This window comes from Centroberyx gerrardi, chromosome 14, assembly GCF_048128805.1.
Source record: "Centroberyx gerrardi isolate f3 chromosome 14, fCenGer3.hap1.cur.20231027, whole genome shotgun sequence".
Taxonomy (NCBI): domain Eukaryota; kingdom Metazoa; phylum Chordata; class Actinopteri; order Beryciformes; family Berycidae; genus Centroberyx; species Centroberyx gerrardi.
Genome location: NC_136010.1, coordinates 8,404,223 through 8,427,491, shown reverse-complemented (window position 1 = coordinate 8,427,491; position 23,269 = coordinate 8,404,223). Strand labels below are relative to the sequence as shown.

The window sequence follows — 23,269 nt, the reverse complement described above, 5'->3', positions numbered from 1 at the left end:
TCATGTTGCAGTTGGCCAAAGTATCAGAAGACATGCAGGAGGTGCCAGACATAGTGAAGATAATCTGTAGTGACGACAAGCTGCTCAAAAATCAAAGAAGTGCACCGAAATGTTCTCATAGTTTAAATACTCAAACTGAAACTCAAGTCTTCACTTTCACTGGTTGGATGTTGAAAGAGCAGAAAGCTCTAGCTTCCACCAGCAGAACCAGAAAATGGGATATACCATGTAATCCATACTGCTCTGGGTTTCTGGTGATAAACTAATCTTATTTATTTATTTATTTATTTATTTATTTATGTATTATTCATACAGGGGAACTGTGCTGAGAGCACAAGCTCCTTTTCGGCACCTCTTTGCTTATCATTCTTACACATCTGGGCACTAGCAAAACCACAGCCCTCCAGGGAAGTTGAGGGTTAAGTAGCCTGTGCAAAGGCATTTTGACAGTAGCTGTTGAGAGACGGGGAGTGATATTCACTTTCACCACCCAGGTTACTAGAGTGCTGCCCAACTGTCAGCTGAGCCTGATGTCCTTCTTAAAGACACTACACTACTATCATGTGCCCTTGAGGAAGGCACTTAATCCTGCCAGCTCCAGTTCTGACACTGCAACCAATCCATCATGTGCTGTATGTACATTCTGCAAAATAGTCCAATGACAGCTGGACATATGAAGATCTCCATAGTGCTCCATAATGCGATCAAGTCTTAGGTAGATGGTTGAAATTTATGATATCTCTATTATTCAGCCATAGGTCATTTGTAGCATTGTCACAGCCAGAAATGTAGCCCTTCAAACCCATTTTAACATGCTATTTCTCAGTTAATTTAAGTGCCATTGCTGATGTTTTTTAAACCACGATGCAATGAAATCGAAAAGAAACAACCACCCTTAAATCAATGCAGGTTTCACATTTACTGGCTAAGTTTCCAGTCTATAAGACCTTCATCAGAGCATCTCATAGACTGCAAGCTTAGCCAATAAATGTGAAACCTGCATTGGTTTAAGTGTGCGGATTTCAGTGCTTTTTAACTCCAGCACTTTAACAAAGCTTTGTCCTGGTGAGCAGTAGATCTCCCTTTATCCAGAATCCAGTGATGTTTTTTGTGGTTGTACCATACAGTAGAGTACAGTAATGTCATTCCTGGGAGCTTGAAGCTTCTAGTCCTATGCATTGTTTCTCTCATTGTACAATACCTTCAAGACACGTTTCACACCTCGTTAAGCGCAGCCACTACCTCAACTGTCCCATGCTGCCCCAGTGAAACCACAGTGTGCGCAATCTCTGCAGGCTGCGAATCCTCACTTCTAGTCTTCCACTGCAGCTCCTCCAGGCTTTCCTGCAGCAGCTGGGCACAGCCGGCCAAGTCCATGTAGCACAGGGCCGAGTAGACGTCGTGCAGGGCTGCGGAGGGGCGCTGGCTCCACAGCTTCAGCATCTGGTACTGCTTCTCCTGAGAGCCCAGGAACGAGCCGGCCTCCAGCTCCGCCCGCTCCAGCTGCTGGTCGGTCACCGAGAGCAGCCGCAGGAACTCCTTCCACCTACGCAAGGGCACCTCTTTAATGATGGCGTAGAGGACGGTGGCAGGCAGCTGCTCTGACTGCTTCTCTTGTCTGGGGGCTGGGAGGAGAGAAGCACAGGCGATTCAACAGATAGAAAGGTTCAATGTGAAAATGTATGCCTGCTCTCTGCTCTCTGAAAGGGTAAGCTGTAGGAGCATGCAGACTGATATCTCAAACTCATAGTCCAATGTGCTGAAAAGGTTAAAAAGCCTTTATTATGGGCTACACCTACGCATTCCAACTATACAGTCTCCATCATGCCCTGGTGAAAACTGTATAGTTGAAACGCGTAGGCGTAGCCCATATATCAAAGGCTTTTTGACCTTTTCAGCAGTGTGCCTGAACTGTTCTTTTGGGGAAATCAGCCTTCTTAACTACAAACAATGAGCTTCATTCCCTCTTTTGCTTGTTAAAAACTTTGTCATGTTTTTATAATTTGACAAGTTATGTCTCTCGGCTCGTTTCTTTGGAACCTGTACTCCAAGAGCCAAGTTAAATTGTTGATTGAGACACTGTGCAGAGTTAGTGGGGTGGACAAAGTGTCAGCAGCTCAGCTCTACACTGATTTCATTCCAAATAAAATGGATCAGATCCTTAATGATTCTATTCACTTTAGTGAGTATAAAATATGTACATTATACACTGTATTTTCCAGGATTTGTCTTTAAATGGAACATACTGTTGGACACATTGCTGTTTTCAGTTCTGTTAGATTGTAATGTTCAAAGAATCAGTGACAGAACATAGTAGTGCCAAAAGAGTAAAACAACCCTCTGTTGTTTTTTGTCTGGATTGACTGGACTGGACTGAGTTGTTATTTTGTCTGTCTACTGAAATCCCCCTCACATATACAGTAAAAGGTTGAAAATCACAAAGCACCAACTTGTGTAACAGAAACAGCATAGAAACTTCACCACAATGCCAGTAGCACCTTTAATGTCCTACTACCACAAGGGGTTTTTTAGCTCAGCCACAGTGAGTAATGCATTTTTAAAGGACACCACACATACCTGGAAATGAAGTTGAATTTGTACTCAAGAGGTTCCTAAAAACTTATAATAATAATAAGTTAAAATAAATAATAAATAATGTTGTTTTTTTTAAATTCTATTTCAGAAATTTGCCCGCAAGAACAAGCTCAAACTGTGATATCAGTTCACTTCAAAGCTAAAAATGCAAGTTGCTAAGTAAGCAGGCGAGGAAGACATTACTAAACAAACAAACCGCAAGTCAAATTAGAGTCTGATAAAGCCAGTGAGTGACAAGGTGACAAAAAAAAAAAAAACTGGAAAATCTATGTGGCTTCAACGTCAATATTTCAAACACCCTAGAGTCTACAAATAACACCTCAACACGCGTAGATGTGGGTAATTTCAAAGGAATTCAAATATAATGTACAAGCAGGGTGCAGATACATCTGAGGTAAAAGGTACAGGCAGAGCAAGTGCTCTTCACTATCTGATTTGCCATTTCCCCTAAGGTTGAAATGCTGACTGATGCGAAAAAGTGAGGGCGTCCAGTTTCCCAGTTTCCACCTCCACACTGTGCACCACATGGCTGATTGGTGATAAGTAACGTGCTGACTGAGCGGAGATGAAAAGGCTGCTGCTCTGATTCTGAAAACACAGCAGCATAAGATATCACACCACTACACAGATAGTATGATAAAGTGGCACACTTTGACATTTTTCATTTTTCTCCACAAGGGACTTGGCGTGTTATATGAGAAGACTGGGTCAGCAGGGAGGCATGATGGGTAGGGACACCACCTTCCAGGCACGGCGCTGTAGGCAGGCGGGTCCGGCCCACCCACAACACCGAGCCTGGAAATTTTGCCCGCGCCCAAATAAAATGTGTTTTATTGAAATCTTGCAGGAATGATTTTTTTAATGCTATAGTATTTATGATATTTAAATGCTAAGTCCAATCCAAAAATAAATATATTGTCAAACTAACATGTTAACAAATATACAGGCTATTTGTGACGTAAATTTAGACCTGTCATGAATCAGAATCTCATCACTTTCGAGTTTTCAATGAAGTTAGTGGGTAGAGTTAGGTAAACAGTGTTGAGCGATACCGACATTGCCCGGCCACATTCGCAAGTTTATGAGTAGCCTAGATCCTGTAATTCTACCTTTAATTAAAAATGGAACTTGGAATTGGTTAGAAAGAAGGAATAAGACTAAATCAACTCATCATGCAAGTAGTGCTGCAGCTTTATTAGGATCAACAAGGAGCGGCATGGAGGGAGTGTAACGTTAGACTATTTTCACATTCATCTTGTTGCTCAGCGCTGTAGTTCATGGTGTTGTAGCTACTAGTAGCCACAAGCCTTCAAACCCATTTTAACATGCCATTTCTCAGTTCATTTAAGTGCCATTGCTGATTTTTTTTTAAATCACAATACGATGAAATCGAAAAAGAACATCTGCACACTTAAATCAGGGCAGGTTTCACATTTACTGGCTAAGCTTCCGGCCTACAAGACCCTCATCAGAGCATCTTATAGACTGAAAGCTTAGCCAATAAATGTGAAACCTGCATTGATTTTAAGTGTGCAAATGTTCCTTTTCGATTTCAGTCGATTTCAGTTCCTTTTCGATTTTTTTTAACTCCAGCGCAAAGCTTTTGCCGGGGGAGCAGTAGATCTTTATATTAAACCACAATGCAATTTCCTGACGAAGAAAAGTAACAGATAACGATTCAAAATGTCATATGCATATATGTCATAGGTATCTCTTAAACCTACGCACACATGCTGTATTTGACACCCTTACGCTCTAAGAATATGGGGTTTGTTATATACAACCAGTTTAAATAGTTTTGCTTTTGTCCATCATTTGATCGTAAACATCATCAATGAAATGCCTCTGAAGTTCCTGTATGTTACCTATCCACCAACACCGGTGCTGGAGTCGAGGAATTATGGCGTCAAATTGATATATGGACCAAAGTGAAAGCCACGAACTCTATACTGTGCAGCAGTAGTCAGACGGCAGTTACTGAGTTTTACCTTTGTATCCGGTGTCCAGCAGCAGAGGAGAGAAGTGGGTTGAATGCTCTGCTGAGGCTGGACTCTGACAGAGAGTCATCATGGGAGTTTCTTCATGCAAGGTGAATGTCTTGAAAGGGAAAACAAGACAGAGAAGTTAAAATCTTCCTGGCAGCCAACTCTCCTAAGTCTTGGAGAGTGATGTGTGAAATCATTTTGATAATTTATTGCAGTTATAGTTACATTCTGCTACAAAGTGATTTAGGTATGATCTTTGCAACTATGTTTTTCTAATGTCCTTTTGTCTTACTGTCCACCTACATTACAACACCAATCTGGATCTTTATCTCAACAAAACACATGAAAAACACACAAACCAGTGAGTTTGGGCTGCTGGCTTGATGACACCGTTGTTCTGTTAGGAGGAAACACAAAGAGATGTTATCACTCGGCTTCCTGCTTCAGCTGGTTAAACTGTGTGAAAGCACATTAAAAACCATCACTTTGGATCTCTGCTCAGATTCTGCGGAACTGTCAAAGTCTAACTTCATAAAAAAATACTTCTGTTAATTCTTGTGTATAGCTGTTTGTGCATTAATAGCAGATGTGATTTAAGAGGAAAAAAGATTCAGCATCCAAACCACATAACTAGCCTGATAAGAGGTATGATTACTGTACACTGTGAAAGTGTAGTGTAGTTGCAAATTGCAAAATAAATTGCAAAAACAAACAAAACGAGACATTTATTGCCACAAAAAGCATCCTATCTCCAGTGGGTAGCAAAAAATGCCTTTAAGCCTTGAATGTGATGCGTGCTAAAAGAAATGCTTATTAAACTCTCCAGCGGATGGCAAGTCCCACCAAAATGTATGTAGAGATATGCAGGTATGCAGCCGGTCGTCATCATGTTACCATTGAATTTGGGGTCCTTGGCAGGCAACCCCAGGTCTTTGTCTGTGCTCCAGCAGTGGCAGCCGTCTGGATGGAGGACCTGGTTCCTGGTGAAGAACCACAGGCTGACCAGTAGCAGAACGGACACCAGAACCACCAAGAGGATCAGCATGGCCACATGGTAGTCTGCTGTGGACATGAGATGAGGAAGCAACAGGGTTACCCTCACCATGCATCAACATTAACATACTGCTGTCTGAGCGCCATAAAATGAATTAGCAAAACAAAACAATGGCAACCCTTTTGACAATTAAAACATATGATAAGGTAAGATGAAACATTAATGATCCCCAAGGTGAATTTGGGGATCATTGGAAAGTCATAATCACTCATTAGGTAAAGGACAAATTGTTACTTGTTTTATATACATATTGGGAACTAACAATTACTTGGATAAGGATCCATAACGGGATTTGGTGATTTACTCGTTGTAGCTGTAGCTGTAGTTGTAGCTGTAGTTGTAGCTGTAGTTGTAGCTGTAGATTGAGATGTAGATGGAGATGGAGGTGTAATAGTTGCACAGTTCATCCGACATTCTGAGTGTCGCAAACAGAGTTTCCTGAAAAACAAGTAGAGACCAATATAGAAAACAGTCGAATTTGCCAACAGATTTATCAATTTATATATGATCGCTTAATCTGTTAATATGTGTGATCTGTCATATGGACTTTAAAAAAAATGCTACTTTAAATGGTGGTGGGCCTTGATGAGAAAACAAAAACTGCGAATCTAAGAGACGTATGAAAGGAAGTTTGGAAATTTACAACAGAATCGCAGAACTTTCCTCCACTCTGACAGGAAGACATCAAGCCCCTGACCTGAATACATGCCGTGCTCGCTTTGAATATGTCAAAATCAGAAAAAGAAAACGCATTTTGGATCAAAACTAAATGGCATTTAAAAATAGGATCAAAGGAGCTGTGTGGTTTTTTTTTTCATTTAACTGTTAAACCGTTACTGTGCAACTAACTCTCTAGCTCTATCTGAATCACTTTAACAGGAATACAGATTTGTGAAGTAGTCAAATCTGTATGACTATATGTTTAGTAAATATTGTCAGAATGAGGCAGAGCTGAGCACAGAGCTGAGCCTGGTCTGTTGGCTTACTAAATATCTACTAAATATCTAAACACGGTTGAGTTTTGGCTCTCATACGGTAAGATGTCACACCTTTGGCAGGACAGGCATTTCTTCTTGTAGTCTGGGTAAGAGCATTGTCCATGCGAACACCTCTCTACATCAAAAAAACAAATCAAAACATGAATGTGATGCTGAAAATCCACAATTACACTACCAGTCAAAAGTTTGGATGCACACCTGATTGAATGTACTATGTTTTCCATTACCTTAAAGCCATTCTGATCTAAAGGCTTATGCTTAAATGCTTGAAGTGTGTTTTAGACAAATATAAATAGTGAAGTTGATGCCTATGTATACATTTCTTTCCAAAGCCTTTGCCTTTCCATCAAGGCAAACGGTGGCTACTTTAAAGGATAAAAAGATAGTTTTGATTTGTTTAACACTTTTCTGGTCACTGCATAATTTCATTTGGGATATTTCATAGTTTCGGTGACTTTACTATTAATCTAAAATGTGAAAAATAGTAAAAAGAGAGAAAAATGTGTGTCCAAACTTTCAGACTGTTTAGCTTCCAATGTCCAATGCCAGAACATGAATCAGTTACAAATGTGGCAGCTGTGAATCCTGATCTACTAAGACTGTGCTTACGTGTAGAGCATTGTCTGCACTCCAGTTCAGTGCCTTTATGCGTTTTTTTGAAGTATCCCTCCTTGCAGGTACACACTGCGTTACTCTTGTAGGAGCAGATCTTTTCTGCCACCTGTCCCCCTGCAGACGAACCAAACACAGTGTTTCTTTCTCAATCCACAGTCCTGACAGGGTGACTGCAGCTTTTCATGCTGTCCATTAACGTCCAGCGTTATCCTTAGTCCTAGAGTATGAGCTGATTCAAGGATTATTTTAATCCGTTTTCACATTGCTTCAGTTAGCACAGAGCTAAAATCTTTAATTCTACTGCAAAATGAATGTTAACCTTGCTCCAGAGAAGAGCTAATTAACTCTGGGCTTTAAGCCAAGAGCCCAGTCAACCTGGAGTTAAAAGGAGAATACCAGTCAATTTATGAATTCACGTATGTTACTATTATGGAACAAAGTCTCTACTCTGTGATATAACAGATGTACAGCCTCAAACTGCTACTTTGACAATGAATGGGATATCATTTTTGCAGCTATATATGATGTTTATCAAAGATTTTACATCCAAGTAAGATTTATTTAATGGTATTGCTGTCACTTCCCAACCAGAAAATACAAAAACATCCTGGATACTGTCACAGTCACATTTACCATTTGTTTTGCAATTTCATTCTCTATGGAGCTGTACATTATACAGACATGACAGACTGAGAGGTGGGAAAAACTCTTCTGTCTTGTTCAGGCTATGGGAAACAGAAGTGAATGTTCACTGAAACAAACCAAACTGTCCTACGGCACTGAAATGACACGTTTCAAATTAAAATCCAATAGTATTTCCCTTTGAAGTGAAAATGCAACTGCAAATAACCTAAATGTTATATTTCTGGTCTTTTTCTTTGCAGAATCAAAGAATAGCCTATTATTTGTGTGCAAAAATAATAGGCTATTCTTTGATTCTGCAGTAGGCTAATTTTCACCAAGATGGGCTTTTTTTTGGCATCAAAACAGACAGAATGTACTGGAAACCTGATCAATTTCTTTTCTATCAATGTTTTCTTATTTTGACAGATACAAATTAAATCCTATTTATTTTTTGAATTTTCCTTCAAAAGGTTGGACAATATTCCACAAGCCGATAGCAATGCGTTTCTATCGTCCTATCAAATGAATAACATTTGAGCAGGATACTTACTATTTCCATCGCAAATGGTACATTTTTCGCATTTTTCTGCAAAGTTTACTATATTGGTGAATGTGGACCCAACACATTTTTCACATCTGTACGTTTCCTCATTCTGTGTTGTCTTCTCATCACAGGTTCCCACATTATAATAGCCTGGAAAACAGTGGAAAAACGCGAATGGGTGCAGAAAACAATTACAGCATTTAGATAAATTCAGAAATATTTCAACATGTTGATTCCAATATAACTGCATAGCAAGGCTTCAAACAGCTTTGTCAACACAAGGCCAGCTCCTCCTGGTTCCTTGTTTCAACTTACCAGGCGGGCACTGCAGACAACATGTTTTATTGTTATTTTCCAACACCTCCTCAGTACAACTCTGTCCCATGGGAAGGAAGGCTAGTATCAGTGGGCAAACCTAACAGAAACGAAAGACTGGGTTTGCTGATCTGAGGTGCTGGATGCAGAGGGAAACCTGCTGGTGAATCTGCGCCCTGACAACTCCACACCACAGCTGTTCCTGGGTGCCAGGCCAGGACAGCTGTGGTGGAAACGCAGCCGAATGAAATGCGAACGGACTTCAATTCAGTGCGCAGACGTCTTGATCTATTTCACTTTATGCCAGTCATATCATCATCAAGTTATTAAATGTGCAGACACTCCTTGTGCAGACACTCCTCCTGTGGCCTCCTTGCTACAGAGGCTACAGAGGCCACAGGAAGACCGTGAAAGAGAGACATTTTAATCAAGACCCCACCACTCACACATAGCTTAGTGCCTCCGATTATCAACACTACCACTCCCCCCAGCCATTGATAAGAAACTACACATTTAGCCTTAACATTACCTCTTAAAAACTGAAGCCACAACACTGAGATATACAGTATGTCTCTCTTCCAGTACTATTCTCGACTGGTTGGAGGCGAATCTGAGTCATTTTCAACAATAGAGGAAGTGACAGAATAGATGACACATTATATAGCAAGTGAAAATGTCCTTAAAATCATAACCATTAACAAACACTGAAAACCAAATCCCTTTAACCATTCATATCTACCAAATATCGAGACATACATTTGTTCATTTTCATGCTAGCACCATGATTATGATAACAATGACTGCACCAATGCATCATATTTCAATTCTACTCACATAAAACCAAATTAGCAACATATCCTGATCAAATAAAACACACATATGATTCAAATAAATGGATTACTTACCAAGACAAAGCCCATTTTGGAATAATATAGGCCTTAGAGTAACTAAACAATGAACTTGAGATGAGTGTTTGTTTCTCTCATTTGAAACAAACAAGTCAAACCATCAAAACAAAAAATGGAATAAATAGAAAATAGAGTATCACCAGGCAAATACAAAACAAGCCTACAGTTTGAGGCATTGTAATGTAATGTTAGGCCATTTGTAAATTTCCTTTGTAGCCGAACAGAAACTGCCCTGATGAGTTAAAGGAAGCCTGTGAATGAGTGTGTGTGTGCGTGTGTGTGTGTGTGTGTGAGTGTCAGGGCTGCCGGTTCTTCAGAAAGGCGGAGAGAAGAGTGTCAGGAAACTCAGTCAGATCACTCAGGCTTCCCCACACACACTGACACACCGCTGTTAGTGGTTATGAAGAATACGTCAGCAGGCAAGTTCCTCTGTGGGATTGTTTCCTATAATTCCCCTGCACCTTTGATAATAATGCGGTTCATACAGAAAAAACGGTGACATGAATTGGAATATTTCACGAGCCAGATAAGGGGGTTAGATGGGGTGACTGGGTGCTCTCTATACATCGGCCGAAGGGGATGTTGGGATGTGGTGCGGGTGGAGGTTATTCTACTGGAAAAGTCCCATTTTGTAGCCTCTATGCCCTTATACAAAAAAAGTACTATGGTAGTGCAGTGGCATGTTTTTTTGGTCACTACCATGATGGTACAGTACCATGGTATAGTATTGCTTTACCATGGCATTGTACTATCAAGGTGGTGACCAAAAAAACATGGTTATCATATATATTTTTTTTCTATAGTAGGCCCATGGTACTTTTTGTAAGTATGTTCTGCATAAATTCAAATTTGGACCACTGCTCCCTTCAAAATGTAACGTTATACCTATCCCAGATGTAGGATACTGTTGACAAAACACTTTAAAGATTTGTCAATTACAAAGTTTATGCATTTTATGGGCTTATTGGGCTTATTATTGCTGAAACATATTTTCAATAAGACGCTATGAGGCTTTTACAGGGTTGTAAAAGGGCTTAAAGTATAATTTACACAGCTGCATAGGACTGGACCACATGGATGTTTCTTTTTGTTTCACTCATTGAGAAAAAAAAAAAAAAGCTTTTTTCTTTCGGATCCAGGGCTAAAGCCAACCCAGGTCCGCGATTCAAGCACGTGCGCTACATAAACGTGCTGCATATTAAAGACGAATAAAGTAGGTCATGTAAAAATCCAAAGCAATATTAGGAGATTTCCCCGTCTCTCTGTGTGTGTGACTGAGGACTGAGCCTGCAGCACCCAGAAGTGAACAAAGCGACCCGGAAGCGGTGGTCCGACTGGAGGCAGGCAGAAAGAACATCAACCTTTTATATTATAGCTTCACTCGCAAGACAATATCTGCAATCAGGACATAAGGTATTTGTGCATGTCTTTTCGTGTCTTCATAGCGGTGCAATTCTGTGATGAGCGGTAGTCTCCGAAACGCGTGCATTGTGCACAAAATGCAATTGCTGCCCCTTGATTCGTCAGAAAGTTGCAGAATGTAAAAAAAAAAAATACCCAAAGTGAATTTTGGTTAAGATGGCACGTCTTTCGGGGGACAAGGCAGTGCGCGCTTGCTTCGTTTCGACCTTTACGCGTCGATGCTGTTGTTTTATCGGTGTGTTTGGGTCGAGGCTGCATCTTGCCCGTTTCCGTGCTATTTTGCAGGGCATGGTTGTTGTAGGAAGTGTCAGTTTTTTTAAGAGGTGGGGAGGCCGGGCTATTCAAACCTGCAATTCGCCGTAAACAATCATTCATGCCTTTGACATGATAAACACACCTTTGTGTCCGCGTCGGCCCCTCTTTCCCCCCACACAAGATGTACATGTTCCTAATTTTGGGGTCTGCAGAATATGGCGTCCCGCCTTATAAAAATAAGGCTGCCATTTTTGTTTCTCTTTTGTCTGGAAATGTTTTAACAAAACTGTCTGAGAATGTCTGAGTCGCATAGGGAGGGCCGCGCCGCAAAATGCCCAATCACTCAATATTACAGATGCTCCGAGGTAGCCGACATGTCCGAAAGTCAAAGAATGGAAAGTTTTTCATTGCGTTTTTTTTTCTGTGAAGCAGCGGCGTCCACTTATTTCCAAGAAATCCTGTTCAGACAGACGGAATAGATGGGCTACAGTGCTGGCTCAGAAACAAAATGCACATGCTAAACAGCTAAGGCTATGTCAGATGAAGATACGAGTCAGCGTGTCTAAATCACATTTCCAGGTGACATTTAGATGATTGACCTGTTACAGGTGACACTTTGGCTCGCGGCTTTACGGCAATCTACACCGTGATTTATACACAATTATCTAGTAGTGTGACACCTTGGTAAACTACACTATGTTCAAATTAACCTCGACATTTTTATCCAATAACAGCTTCGAGTGCGATTTTCCAGACTCGATTTATTATTAGCAGTAACGTTAGTAATAGTTTTAATTTATTTACAATATAAGATACCTGACAATAAGCCAGTTTCGTCACAAAAAAACCTCTGTCTACACTGGAAATGCCTTTCTGGCCTATAGAAGGGTAATTTGAACAGAATTAAATAGTTCTTAATACTTTAAAATGATAATGTGATTTAGCCAATTAAATCCTGCAACGAGAGATGAAAGTGAATGTGTAGTTTTACAGCAGAAAATTATGGAATAAATTGTATAAACTGGTGGCTAACATATAATACAAAGGGGCACTTTTTTTTATACATGACATTAGACTTGTATCTGGTTTGGCCATCATCATTTTCACCTTTTCAGTAAAAAATCTTCCAGTGCAAAGGCCTATCTGTTATATTAACTCTTGCTCTCCATGGATTTTATATTTGGTTGTTTTGAAAGTTTAGTAAGCCTGCACAACTGAGCATAACAAAGACTGGTATCAGATCTCCTCTCTGATTACCCTTTACTTGGACAAATTTGTACTAAGATTACAGCCAATAGGCAGTGGTGGCCTAAAGGTTAGAGAAGCGAGCTTGTGACCAGAAGGTCGTCGGTTCAATCCCCCGGACCGGCAGGATAAATCTGGGTGGGGAAAGTGAAAAGCAGCGCTTGCCCCTCCCTCATTACTACCACTGAGGTGCCCTTGAGCAAGGCCCTTAACCCCAACCGCTCCAGTGGAGCTGCTCAGTGGCCAGCAGATTAGACTGTGGTTGTACTGATCAGCTTCCAGGTGTGAATGTGATCAGGGCGTTCCTGAAAAAGAGAGCATTGCTCTCAGTGAAACTCCCCTGAATAAATAAAGGTTAAAAAAAATAAAAATAAATAAAATGTAATGCAAGTTTACCTAATGTTGAATGTTTGAATATCACTAAACCAAGTAGTGTTTTTAATTTCAGGATGGCGGAGCCTCGATTCAACAACCCATATTTCTGGCCTCCACCTCCCTCCATGCCAGGCCAGGTAAGTCCATTTCATTCCTAACATTTAACTCCTGTGACATTTCCATCTTCCGTTGCCATTTGTGTCCATGTGTGAATGTCTTTTGAGCCGTTTTGGTACCAGTCCTTGACCTGAACGGTGAAATTATATTTTCCAATCTTTTTCATCTCAAATTGAGGATCCTTCACAGTTCCTTCTCATGGATGAAAAACTGAAGCCTGTAAATGTTTACCGGTCAGTGCTGCTGACCCGGGATGTGTTTTTGGGGCATGAATGACATTCACACACGGTGGCTGTTTTCTGTTGAGCATGACCCGTTAACCCTTTCAGCTGGATAACCTGGTGCTCATTAACAAGATCAAGGAGCAGCTGATGGCCGAGAAGATCCGACCCCTGCACCTGCCGCCTACCTCCGCCCCCTCCCAGCAGTCCTTGCTGGTGCCCTCCTCGCCCTCGGACGGTGGCGCGCTGCACGGCATGTCGGTGCCCAAGCCCCAGCCGCAGCAGCTGCCCGGCCACCACCCGCAGCAGCAGGGCTCCGGCCAGCCTGACATCGCTCTACACGCCCGCCCTGCCTCCAGCTCTGGACCAGGTACAGTCTGACCTCTGCTGTTCCTACACTATTCCTCATGAGCAGAGGTGTGATGAGCTCTGCAGCTCATAGGGTGCATTTTTAAAGTCTGAGGTGGTTTCCCCTCTTCTCATTCATCAGCAATAAACTCAAGTGAGGACTTAAAGTGATGTTGAACTTTGGTAGTACATTGGGTTGTGTAACTTCCTGGCCATGATAAAACCCCAAAATCGGCGATTCTCTGTTATCTGTTCCATTCACTGCAATTGTGTGACGAAACAGATCTCAAAATCACACTTCTAGCACATAAAGGAACGCGAACAAAGCAGATTCTGACAATCTATTAAAAAAACTAGTCCTGTCACTGAATTGTGGTTAAGTGAATCACTTTCATGTTTATTAAACCTTTCAGTTTGAACAAGTGTAACGCCGAAATCCTGTCAGAGGAAACTTACGCAGATGGAACAAAGAAAATAGTACATTTGCCAATAATTGTAAATGGGCAAAAAACACAATTCTCCAATCGTCGATAACAACCGATAACATAGAATCAACGATTTTGGGGTTATATCATGGCCAAGAAGCTACACAACCCAATGTACTACCATAGTCCAACATCACTTTAAGACTTTGCAAACAATTTTGACGTAGCAAAAGAGACTATTTAGACCATTGAGATGCCATAATTGTTGACTTCACTCTGTGCTTTATCCTGAGACATGAGCATGACACAGTATGAGATTTGCAGATTGGTGTGATAAAATGTTTCTCTGCATCAAGGCATTATTTAATATGCACCGATTTAAACTGACATCACCTCACAACTTCACAGATGTAAATATGGACGACAAGTCGGCGGTGAAGGCCAAAGGACTGTGGGAAGACTGGCACATGAGACAGCTTGGTGAGCAACCCGGCAGAGTCAACCATCGCTCAGGTATCGCAGTCTGTTCCTCTCTGCGTACTGTGGAAATGGGAGACATCAGTATTTTTTTTTGGCAGATTTTTTTTTGCATTTTTTGCCTTTTATTAGATAGTTTTTAAGTAGATAGAGACAGTAAATACAGGGATAGAGAGAGGGGGATGACATGCGACAAAGGTCCCGGGCCGGATTCAAACCCAGGACGTCCCGTTTACATGGCACACGCCATAAAATAAATGTACAAGAACTTGTCATGTGTGCCGCTCACCTAGTAACACTAAATATACACTGACACACACACAGTAGAGGAATGACAGGACCTCACACACAGTGCAGGACATACTATATTTATACTATGCTACAAATTTAGCATTCAGTGTGCATGGCAGCATGGCATACAGTGTGGTGCAAAGGCAGTATGGTGTGTCCAGTAGTCTGTTGGGCTGTGTACCATTAGTTAGTTACACTGAAAAAGATGAAAAACATGAAATAAAATGTGAGCATTATACAACAATGGACATAATTCCTGAGGCTGAAAGTGGTGTAATGGGCAACAGTGTGCGAACTATACCATGGCTTTCAGGGGAGCTCACTTTTTTTTACCGGGGCGGGGGGTGTAGGCCTACTTGCTTTATGTCAGCACATCTGATATATAATAATCAGTTAATGACCACATCAAACCTCCACATGGGTATCAAAACCAAACATCACAGTATGATACAATACAGCCAACTAAAGCAGGGCACAGTATACTCTGCAGAGTGATGTACTATATTCTATAGTTTATCGGCACAAATAAGACACGGATAGGTCAAATAGCAAAACAGCCTATAAACACAAATGTATGAGCATTAAATCAAAAACAGAGCACGCCAGGCTGCCTACAAGAGATCGAGCCCTCAACAACGGTTAAAGTTACCCATCACATACAGATGAGCACAATAATTTCTCGGTACAATTAAGACAAATGCGAGGGTCGCGTATCAACAAACCAGCCTATAACAACACACACATGCAGGAGCATGTGTGCATTCCTTGTCTTCTTTTTGACATGTCTGTAGTATGCTGACTACAAAACAGAGAAATGAATAATGGCGATTTGGCACGCAGACTGAGTGGGACTGAGGAAGTTTTTTTTTTTTTTCTGATCTTTGAGTTAAAGTGAGTGAAGTTTGATATTGCGCCGCCACGCTTCGATGGTGATGGCAAGAATAGCATGCATGCCGGTATCTTTATTAAAGTGAATAAGTGATGAATCACCCTCATGCATGAATCATACATCAATAATAGCCTAATTTTACACATGATCCATGATGATGAAGATACAGAAAAATAGAAATGCATGGCAAAAATAGCATATTGTCAATATTTTAGAGACCCCCCAAAATTTCACAAATCATGTTTTCAGGGGAGCTCATGTCTTATTAAGGGGAGCCAAGCTGTAGTTTGCACCCTGATGTATGTGTGTCATGCAGGCATTGTGTGAGCAGTCCAAGAATGTGTAAACAACACTTGAGTAATAATAACAGAGAGAAACAGTAGTGGGTTTGCAGGCAGGAGAGTCGTGACTACGGTTCAACCGATACGGGTTTTTGAAGGTCAATGCCAATATTTTTAGACTTAACCCGCCGAAATGTTGATGTATGCCGATAATTCGATATTCAAAATGTAATTTTAAATTTTACCATTTTCATGCCAAAAAATTACAAGTATTCAGTGTTTCCCCTGAGAATTTTATTTTTGGCCACATGGAAAAGCCTCTGAAAAAGCATTTAGACCAAGTGACACTAAAACTGCATTAAAACGGAGACTAATGAAATTCTTTTAGGTTGGTTGGCAACTCTTTAAGGCAGGGTGAGCCACTGCACCTACTGTATGGTAGAGGAAACTCTGACATCTTACACCTTCAAATGAACTGAACTATTAAGTGAATAAATAAAACGTGCAAAGAAATCATAATGTCACTGCAGGTTTTACAGAGGAACCTCCATCATATTGGTAATGGACAACATGACTGTCCGATATTTAATTAAAAGTCAATATATTGGCCCAATATATCGGTCTAACCATAGTGGGAGGACAGTGAGTGCAGGAGTTGAGTCTCAGGATGGCTTGTTGAGCTCATACAGAATCAAAGACTCTCAAGTCACGCATCTCAAGGGCCCATAAGTTTGTACTAATATAGTTCTGGCGCCCACTGCCACAGGTCTGGCCCCTTCATCCCGACCCGACAGCCACAGCACCTCAGAGGCCCTGACCCCCACAACTCTAACCTCCAGCAACCAGAACCGCCTGGGTGGAGCCCCGTCGGTGAACATCATCTCTGGGCTGGCTAGCGGTCCCGGCATGGAGCACATGAAAGCGGGGGGCCTGGCGGGACTCTTGGGCCCCCCACCCAAGGCGCCCAGGGGACGGAAGAAGATAAAGGCAGAAAACCCCACCGGTCCTCTGCTGGTGGTGCCCTACCCCATCCTAGCTGACCAAGGCTGTGTCACTATTGCACCCAAAGAGGGCAAAACCTACAGGTTGGATGTTATCATTTTTTTCAAGCAGATATTTTGTCCTAACTTATTACCAAATGTTAGTCATATTACTGTCCCAAAGGGGAAACACATTTCTTAGTGCAGGCATGTAGTCATTATAAACTGGAGACTGAGGATCTGTCACTACTTTAGAATTAGTCTTTTATTAGACTCTACTCTTTACTAATTTGACTGCGACTCAGGTTGTGACTCTGACTCTGTCATGATGACTCAACTCGACTTTATTGTCCCACGAAGGGAAATTGGGTTTGCAGCCATGGTAAACGGAGCGGTCCACAACCACATCAAACAAAACAAAACAACACAACACAAGATCGTGTCAGAAGGGCTCCTCGCATGTACCATTGTACAATAAAGATCAAGACAATAGATTAAGCCAGTGTAAAAGGAATCTCTATATAATTATAGTCCATATAGTTCAGTGGTTACTTGGAGTTCAGCAGACCAATGGCTGAAACAAAAGATGCTAGACTCATGTCTAGTTTGTCTTGAACTTGACTGATATAGGGACAGTGATGGTATATTACATGTTCAAGACAGAACTGGTATTGTACAAATTATGGTATTGTCACTTTGAGGCTCCAGGTCTTTACAAACTTTGCATGTCTTGTTGCTTTAATGGCACATTAATGCAGCCAAATGAAACAGCCTGACCCGGTCTTGTTTGCCCATTTTTGTGTTCCTTGGTCGGCCAGATGCAAAGTGTGCCCGCTCACCTTCTTCACCAAGTCAGAGATGCAGATCCACTCCAAGTCCCACACGGAGGCCAAGCCCCACAAGTGTCCCCACTGCTCCAAGTCGTTCGCCAACGCTTCCTACCTGGCCCAGCACCTGCGCATCCACCTGGGGATCAAGCCCTACCACTGCTCCTACTGCGAGAACTCTTTCCGCCAGCTCTCACACCTGCAGCAGCACACCAGGTCAGTTCGACCATGTGCACAAGTCATGGGTCTTTCAGATAAGACATGGTTTGCTTGGCGTTCACTGCTTGATGTTTGGGAAAGTCGAGGTAGTGCGAAGAAAAATAGGCGTCATTTTCAAGAAGCAGGGAGATTGATAATCTATTCTCCACTGTGTTTTTAAACACACCTGTTATGCCCACTTGGTTAGAAATATGCTTTGAGAAGAGAGCTTTTTTATCGAGGTCCCTATACAACTTCAGATCTGTGTTGTATAGTTTGTGGAATTTTGATAATGTTATAATCAAACTTTTCTCAGTTTTTTCCTTCCTGGCCGGCTACTCGTTTCTTTTAGGAGGCACAAGGGTTTAATCACAACACAAAAGTTAAACTAGGTTGAACTCTGGGTGCAAGGGTGCGGAGCTGGACACAGTGAAAATTTATTCATGCATGGCCCATGCCTTTGGAAATAATGAGTTTTGGAGTGCAGGGATGGAGTTATCGCATCCTTTGTGAAAGCAGTTTCAAGCACAAATCTTTCAACATCTTGTGTGTTTGATGAGAGTGTTTTGATGTTATTTCTGACTTGTTTCATCGTCTCCCTCTGCCACAGAATCCATACTGGTGATAGGCCTTATAAATGCGCCCACCCCGGATGTGAAAAGGCCTTTACCCAGCTCTCTAACCTCCAGGTCAGTACATGGTCACACAACAACTTAAGATATTACCTTGCGCTGAGGTATGCAGCTACACAGTAACAAGTTTAGTGAAAACACAATACAAGTTATTTTTTGGTTGTAATAACAAGGCAAATCTCTGAAATAAATGAGTCTTACATCTTTTGTTTGACGTGTTTCTTCCTCAACAGTCTCACCAGAGGCAGCACAATAAAGACAAGCCGTATAAATGTCCTAACTGCTACCGTGCCTACTCAGACTCAGCATCATTGCAGATCCACTTGTCAGCGCACGCCATCAAAAACGCTAAGGCCTACTGCTGTAGTATGTGTGGCCGGGCATACACCTCAGTGAGTAAACCACAGATTGTCTGTATAGTTTAAGTATTGTGAAATGTGTCTTGATGAGACTTCCTGTGTGCTTTGGGACAGACTGTTTATATGGTTGATAAGATGGTGTCCTTTGACAACACCACTGTCTGTCACATCCGGCAACATGCAAACATGTGACCTTTCCTTGCTCCCATACAGACATGTGACCTTTCCTTGCTCCCATACAAACATGCATATCTCATAGAACAGAACTGAAAACTTTCCAAATCATTAGGGTCCATTCCTCATTTTGACACGAAAGGGTCCATCAAGCACCAGTTATTTACATTTTTTTTTTAACTTTTAAAACAGGTTCACCAGATGTGCTTTTGACATCTACTTTTTCAATTTCCAACACACCACAATGGTCACTACTACCTCCCGGTTGCCAATATCTCTTTGAGAAAACTCAGTGGATTCTTCTTTCCGTATCCTTTTTTTTTTTCTTGCCAAGGCTTCACAACATCAGTCTACATTTGTTATGTCAAGGACTTTATTGCCAATCATGGGAGACAGTATCTTCTAGTGCGGCAGAAACTGGCCACCTAGGTTAATAGTTGAATCTTTATTGGAGTAAGTGCTCCTTGATGGATTAGATCAGTGGTTCTCCGCCATGTGGCATTGAGGCCGAAGACAATGCAGCTTTTCTTTCCAACCAAACACTACACCCGCTGATTTCACTCTCTCTGGTTGAAGCGGTGCTAATCATTGAAATCAGCGGTGAGAGTATTTGCTGCACCAGGCAAAACTCACAAATGCCTCTTTGCCTCACTTTGTGCCGCCTACAGCAATGCTGCGTTCATTTCGCTCCATTCGCCCACTTCCATTGACTTTGCATACATTCCTGTCTCCTCAAAATAACTTTTTGGGTTCTGTCCGAGCATAGGGTAACATCAATTTGGAAAAAGTCTTATTTTGTCTTGTCAATCAATCACTTGGACCCAGGATACCTAACCGGCACTAATAACTTGAACTCTTGACCTTTGACTCTTGACTATTGCACAGGGATACTATGTACCTCAGGAATATCTCCGAAACTATCCGAATTGCATTTATTATTTGCATTATTTGCACTATTTCTATTGTCTCTATTGTTGTGTTCACTACCTTTATTCTATGTTAATAGCCATTTCCTTTATTTCTTTATTACCTGTACTTGACATACTTTACTTCTTTGGTATTATCCGTCAATTGCTGCTGTGGCACCTGAATTTCCCCAAGGGGATCCATAAAGTGCTATCTTATCTTATATTTTACAAGATAGGTATATTTGTTTGAGTTTGTATGGGAGTAAGGAAAAGGTCAGATGTCCAGATGTTGGCAAGCAGTCTGATGTGACGTTCTGCTGAAATGTGTCAAATTGACAATTTGAAAATAACCAAGAACTTGAACTGGGATCCCTGTTGATATTAACAAAAACTAGATTGGTTTTAGGCTGTTCTCTAGTTCATGTGCGTTACTAATGGAATGCTTTTTAATGTAATCTTTTTTGCCTCTTTGCAGGAGACCTACCTTATGAAGCACATGTCCAAACACACAGTGGTGGAGCACCTAGTGAGCCACCAGTCACCTCAGAGGACCGAATCCCCCAGCATCCCCATACGCATCTCCCTCATCTGAGCTCCCCAGCCGCACAGCAGTAGGTGGGATTCATAGTCCACGTAAGGCTGGAGCTTAGGGGCCCTGCACACACGGCCATCTACATAAGGCTTACATTAGCATATGACAGCTGACATAAGCATTCAGTGCTAGATTCAGTAAACGGACTCCCTCGATCCGTCTTGACACAGGCCGTCTGTCAAAATGAGCACAGCGTATTTTCGTGAATGTAACAATACAGCTAGATATTGTCCAGAGGATCAAGTGGCTAAGAATGTCTTACGTCAGATTTAATAAGCACTTTCGTAAGCGTCATGTAAACTGCCGGATGCATTGGCCATCAAATTGAAATGTTATGTTTTTTATTTTCTTCCATGAAATGGGTTTCCAAAATGTGCCAGATGATATTTGCCCTTATAAAGAATTGAGAAAGAAAAAAAAATGTTTGCTGGGTGTATTCTGGAGACATCCAAAGATAATCTTAAAGCACTTTTAGGCCTTGTGGTTTTGGCTCAAATTGTTTCAATCTTGTTGGATGGAAATGCCCAAAGGCATTACTTGAGGCAGCTAAGAGTATTGACTGTGTCTAAATGAAAGTCTTTTCTGTTACCTTTTTTGTTTTATGTACATTTTTGTGCAAGTACACATTTACAGGGTCATCTAAATTTGGAGAAAGGCAATCGGTAGATGACAATTCAAAAATATAATGATTGTATTCTGAAGGTGTATTATTGAATTGAGGCGGCAAAAAAATAGAGCAACACAAAAGGTAAAAGATGAATGTTTTACTATTTCCCCAATGTTTCACTCCATATTTAACGTTCATCTTTGCGGCACCTTTATGATCATGACACATGATCAAAGAAACACTGCTTTTTACATTCTACTTTTTTCCTCATGTCCAGTTAACTAGTGCCATATGAACCTGAAGGTTTTTCTGAGAAAGAAATCTTGTAATATGTGTTAGCTTTCTCTATTTTATTCAGTTAAGCTATGAACATTATGTTTCTAAGTATTAGAAGTGTAAGGCATTATGCTGTTGCTAATCGGGGGTTGAATACATTGCAAATGTATCAACGCCAGCTCTACTCTCTCATTTTTAAATAAACTCAATTTGAAATAAAACTTTAGTCGAGTGAAAAACACATATTTAAAAGTTAACCATTGGACCAAAATGTGAAGTTATTGTACAGCTACTCTGACCCAACAAAGTATTTTTTTTACTCCATATAATCATATTAACAAGCTTTACCCATTTGAAATGAACTGCAGTATAAGTCATATTCCATAGGCCTATATTACAAGTTAATGTGGAGGTGATGCTTCTCCTTTTGATGTTTTTTTTTTTTTTTTTTTTTTTTTTTTTACTTAGTATTCTTTTCATTGTACACAGTATTGTTTGTTGTATTTTTACTGTAACTTTAACCTCTGGTTACTCTGGATGGTACTAATAGGGTACCCTGTATTCTTCAGGGCACTTAAGAAAAAGGTGCTACGGCTAGACGTATGTTGAGATGGAACTGAGAATAATGTAAAATACATATACAGTATATAGTATGTTTTCAAAAGAAAAAAAAACTTATTACTCAAGCCACTGGCCTGAAAACAGACATTTACGCCAACAACAGACCCTGCCTCTTCAACTTACTCTCTCTTTTGAGATAATGGGGAAATGTACATGTTGCTGTACTGTAAAACATGTTACTCATTTATAGTACCTATTTTAAGTTTTCATAAACCGTTCTTTCTATTCGGGTTTTGTAAAAGGTATGTTTATGTACTTACTGTAATTATTTTAGTCTACCCGTATGTTATTAATATTCATGTTTTATATCAGTTATTTACGTATAAGCCTTAACTGTTTTATCATCCCATTTCCATTACTCTGTATTGTGTTCTGCAGTATTCAGTCGTGTAAACATTTTTATTTTTCCTTCCGCATGGAGTACCCGAGGTGTAATCTGTATGATAACTGTTTAACCCATGTTCTCTATGAAAAGATATTGCGTAGATTTATTACACTTTTTCCTGTCTTGCATTGTGGTTTCATATACAGTTTCTAGACAACTAAATATGCACAGCCAAGACTGAGAAGTAAAACTAAGGATATCAATGTTTAAAAAAGGAAAAAAAGCTTTGTATCTTTACCTTGTTTAATAAACAGACTGTTATAAACTTACCATTACTTGATTGTTTTGTAGGGACGGCTCTTGTACAGGACACAAACCTTCAGACAGATCTCCGTTTTCAGACAATAAGAGGAAAAAACAATCAAACATATTGCAGGATTGTGATTCAGGACCTTTATTTATGAAAATAGTTTTATGTTTAAAAAGTGTATTTACATGGGTACATCAAAAGTCAAAGGTTCTTGTCCATGATAACATTTTAATTTAGGTGTCTATCACAAATAGGCTTTTATTGTTAGGTGGTATTCACTTTCAGCTTAGCAGCAAGACAAAGTTCAACACTTCATCATTTCAGGCACATTGAAGACAAAATGGACAATGGTTTGCACAGTGTACAACTGGATACTACAAAAAAACTAGACCATCATGAATCAATTCATAGTGGTAAAAACTAGTAAATGCATATTGGATCCCATTTCCAAAAAATACAGTATATCCATTACTGTT

General features: G+C 40.7%; 2 protein-coding genes across 4 annotated transcripts; one reads left to right on the top strand and one right to left on the bottom strand.

The window, feature by feature from the left end:
- Window positions 1-754: 754 nt before the first annotated feature.
- Window positions 755-10,044, bottom strand: LOC139920212 (tumor necrosis factor receptor superfamily member 25). The gene is made up of 10 exons (XM_078288080.1): window positions 9,636-10,044; window positions 8,731-8,830; window positions 8,422-8,565; window positions 7,242-7,361; window positions 6,684-6,714; window positions 5,897-6,072; window positions 5,475-5,642; window positions 4,940-4,977; window positions 4,584-4,692; window positions 755-1,625 (listed from the first exon to the last, which is right to left on the bottom strand). Exons 1-10 carry the CDS (start codon window positions 9,648-9,650, stop codon window positions 1,216-1,218), a joined length of 1,311 nt encoding a protein of 436 aa, XP_078144206.1. The 5' UTR covers window positions 9,651-10,044; the 3' UTR covers window positions 755-1,215.
- Window positions 10,045-10,962: 918 nt separating this feature from the next.
- On the top strand, window positions 10,963-22,812 carry znf362b (zinc finger protein 362b). Of its 3 annotated transcripts, none has more exons than XM_078288535.1 (9): window positions 10,963-11,051; window positions 13,009-13,072; window positions 13,409-13,643; window positions 14,455-14,559; window positions 16,751-17,069; window positions 17,783-18,007; window positions 18,600-18,678; window positions 18,855-19,013; window positions 20,538-22,812. In XM_078288535.1, exons 2-9 carry the CDS (start codon window positions 13,010-13,012, stop codon window positions 20,652-20,654), a joined length of 1,302 nt encoding a protein of 433 aa, XP_078144661.1. In that variant the 5' UTR covers window positions 10,963-11,051; window position 13,009; the 3' UTR covers window positions 20,655-22,812. The 3 variants fall into 3 exon arrangements, with proteins under 3 accessions (XP_078144661.1, XP_071766275.2, XP_071766274.2); XM_071910174.2 differs by having other exon boundaries at window positions 13,382-13,643; window positions 14,455-14,526; XM_071910173.2 differs by having other exon boundaries at window positions 13,382-13,643.
- The last annotated feature ends 457 nt before the right edge of the window (window positions 22,813-23,269 follow it).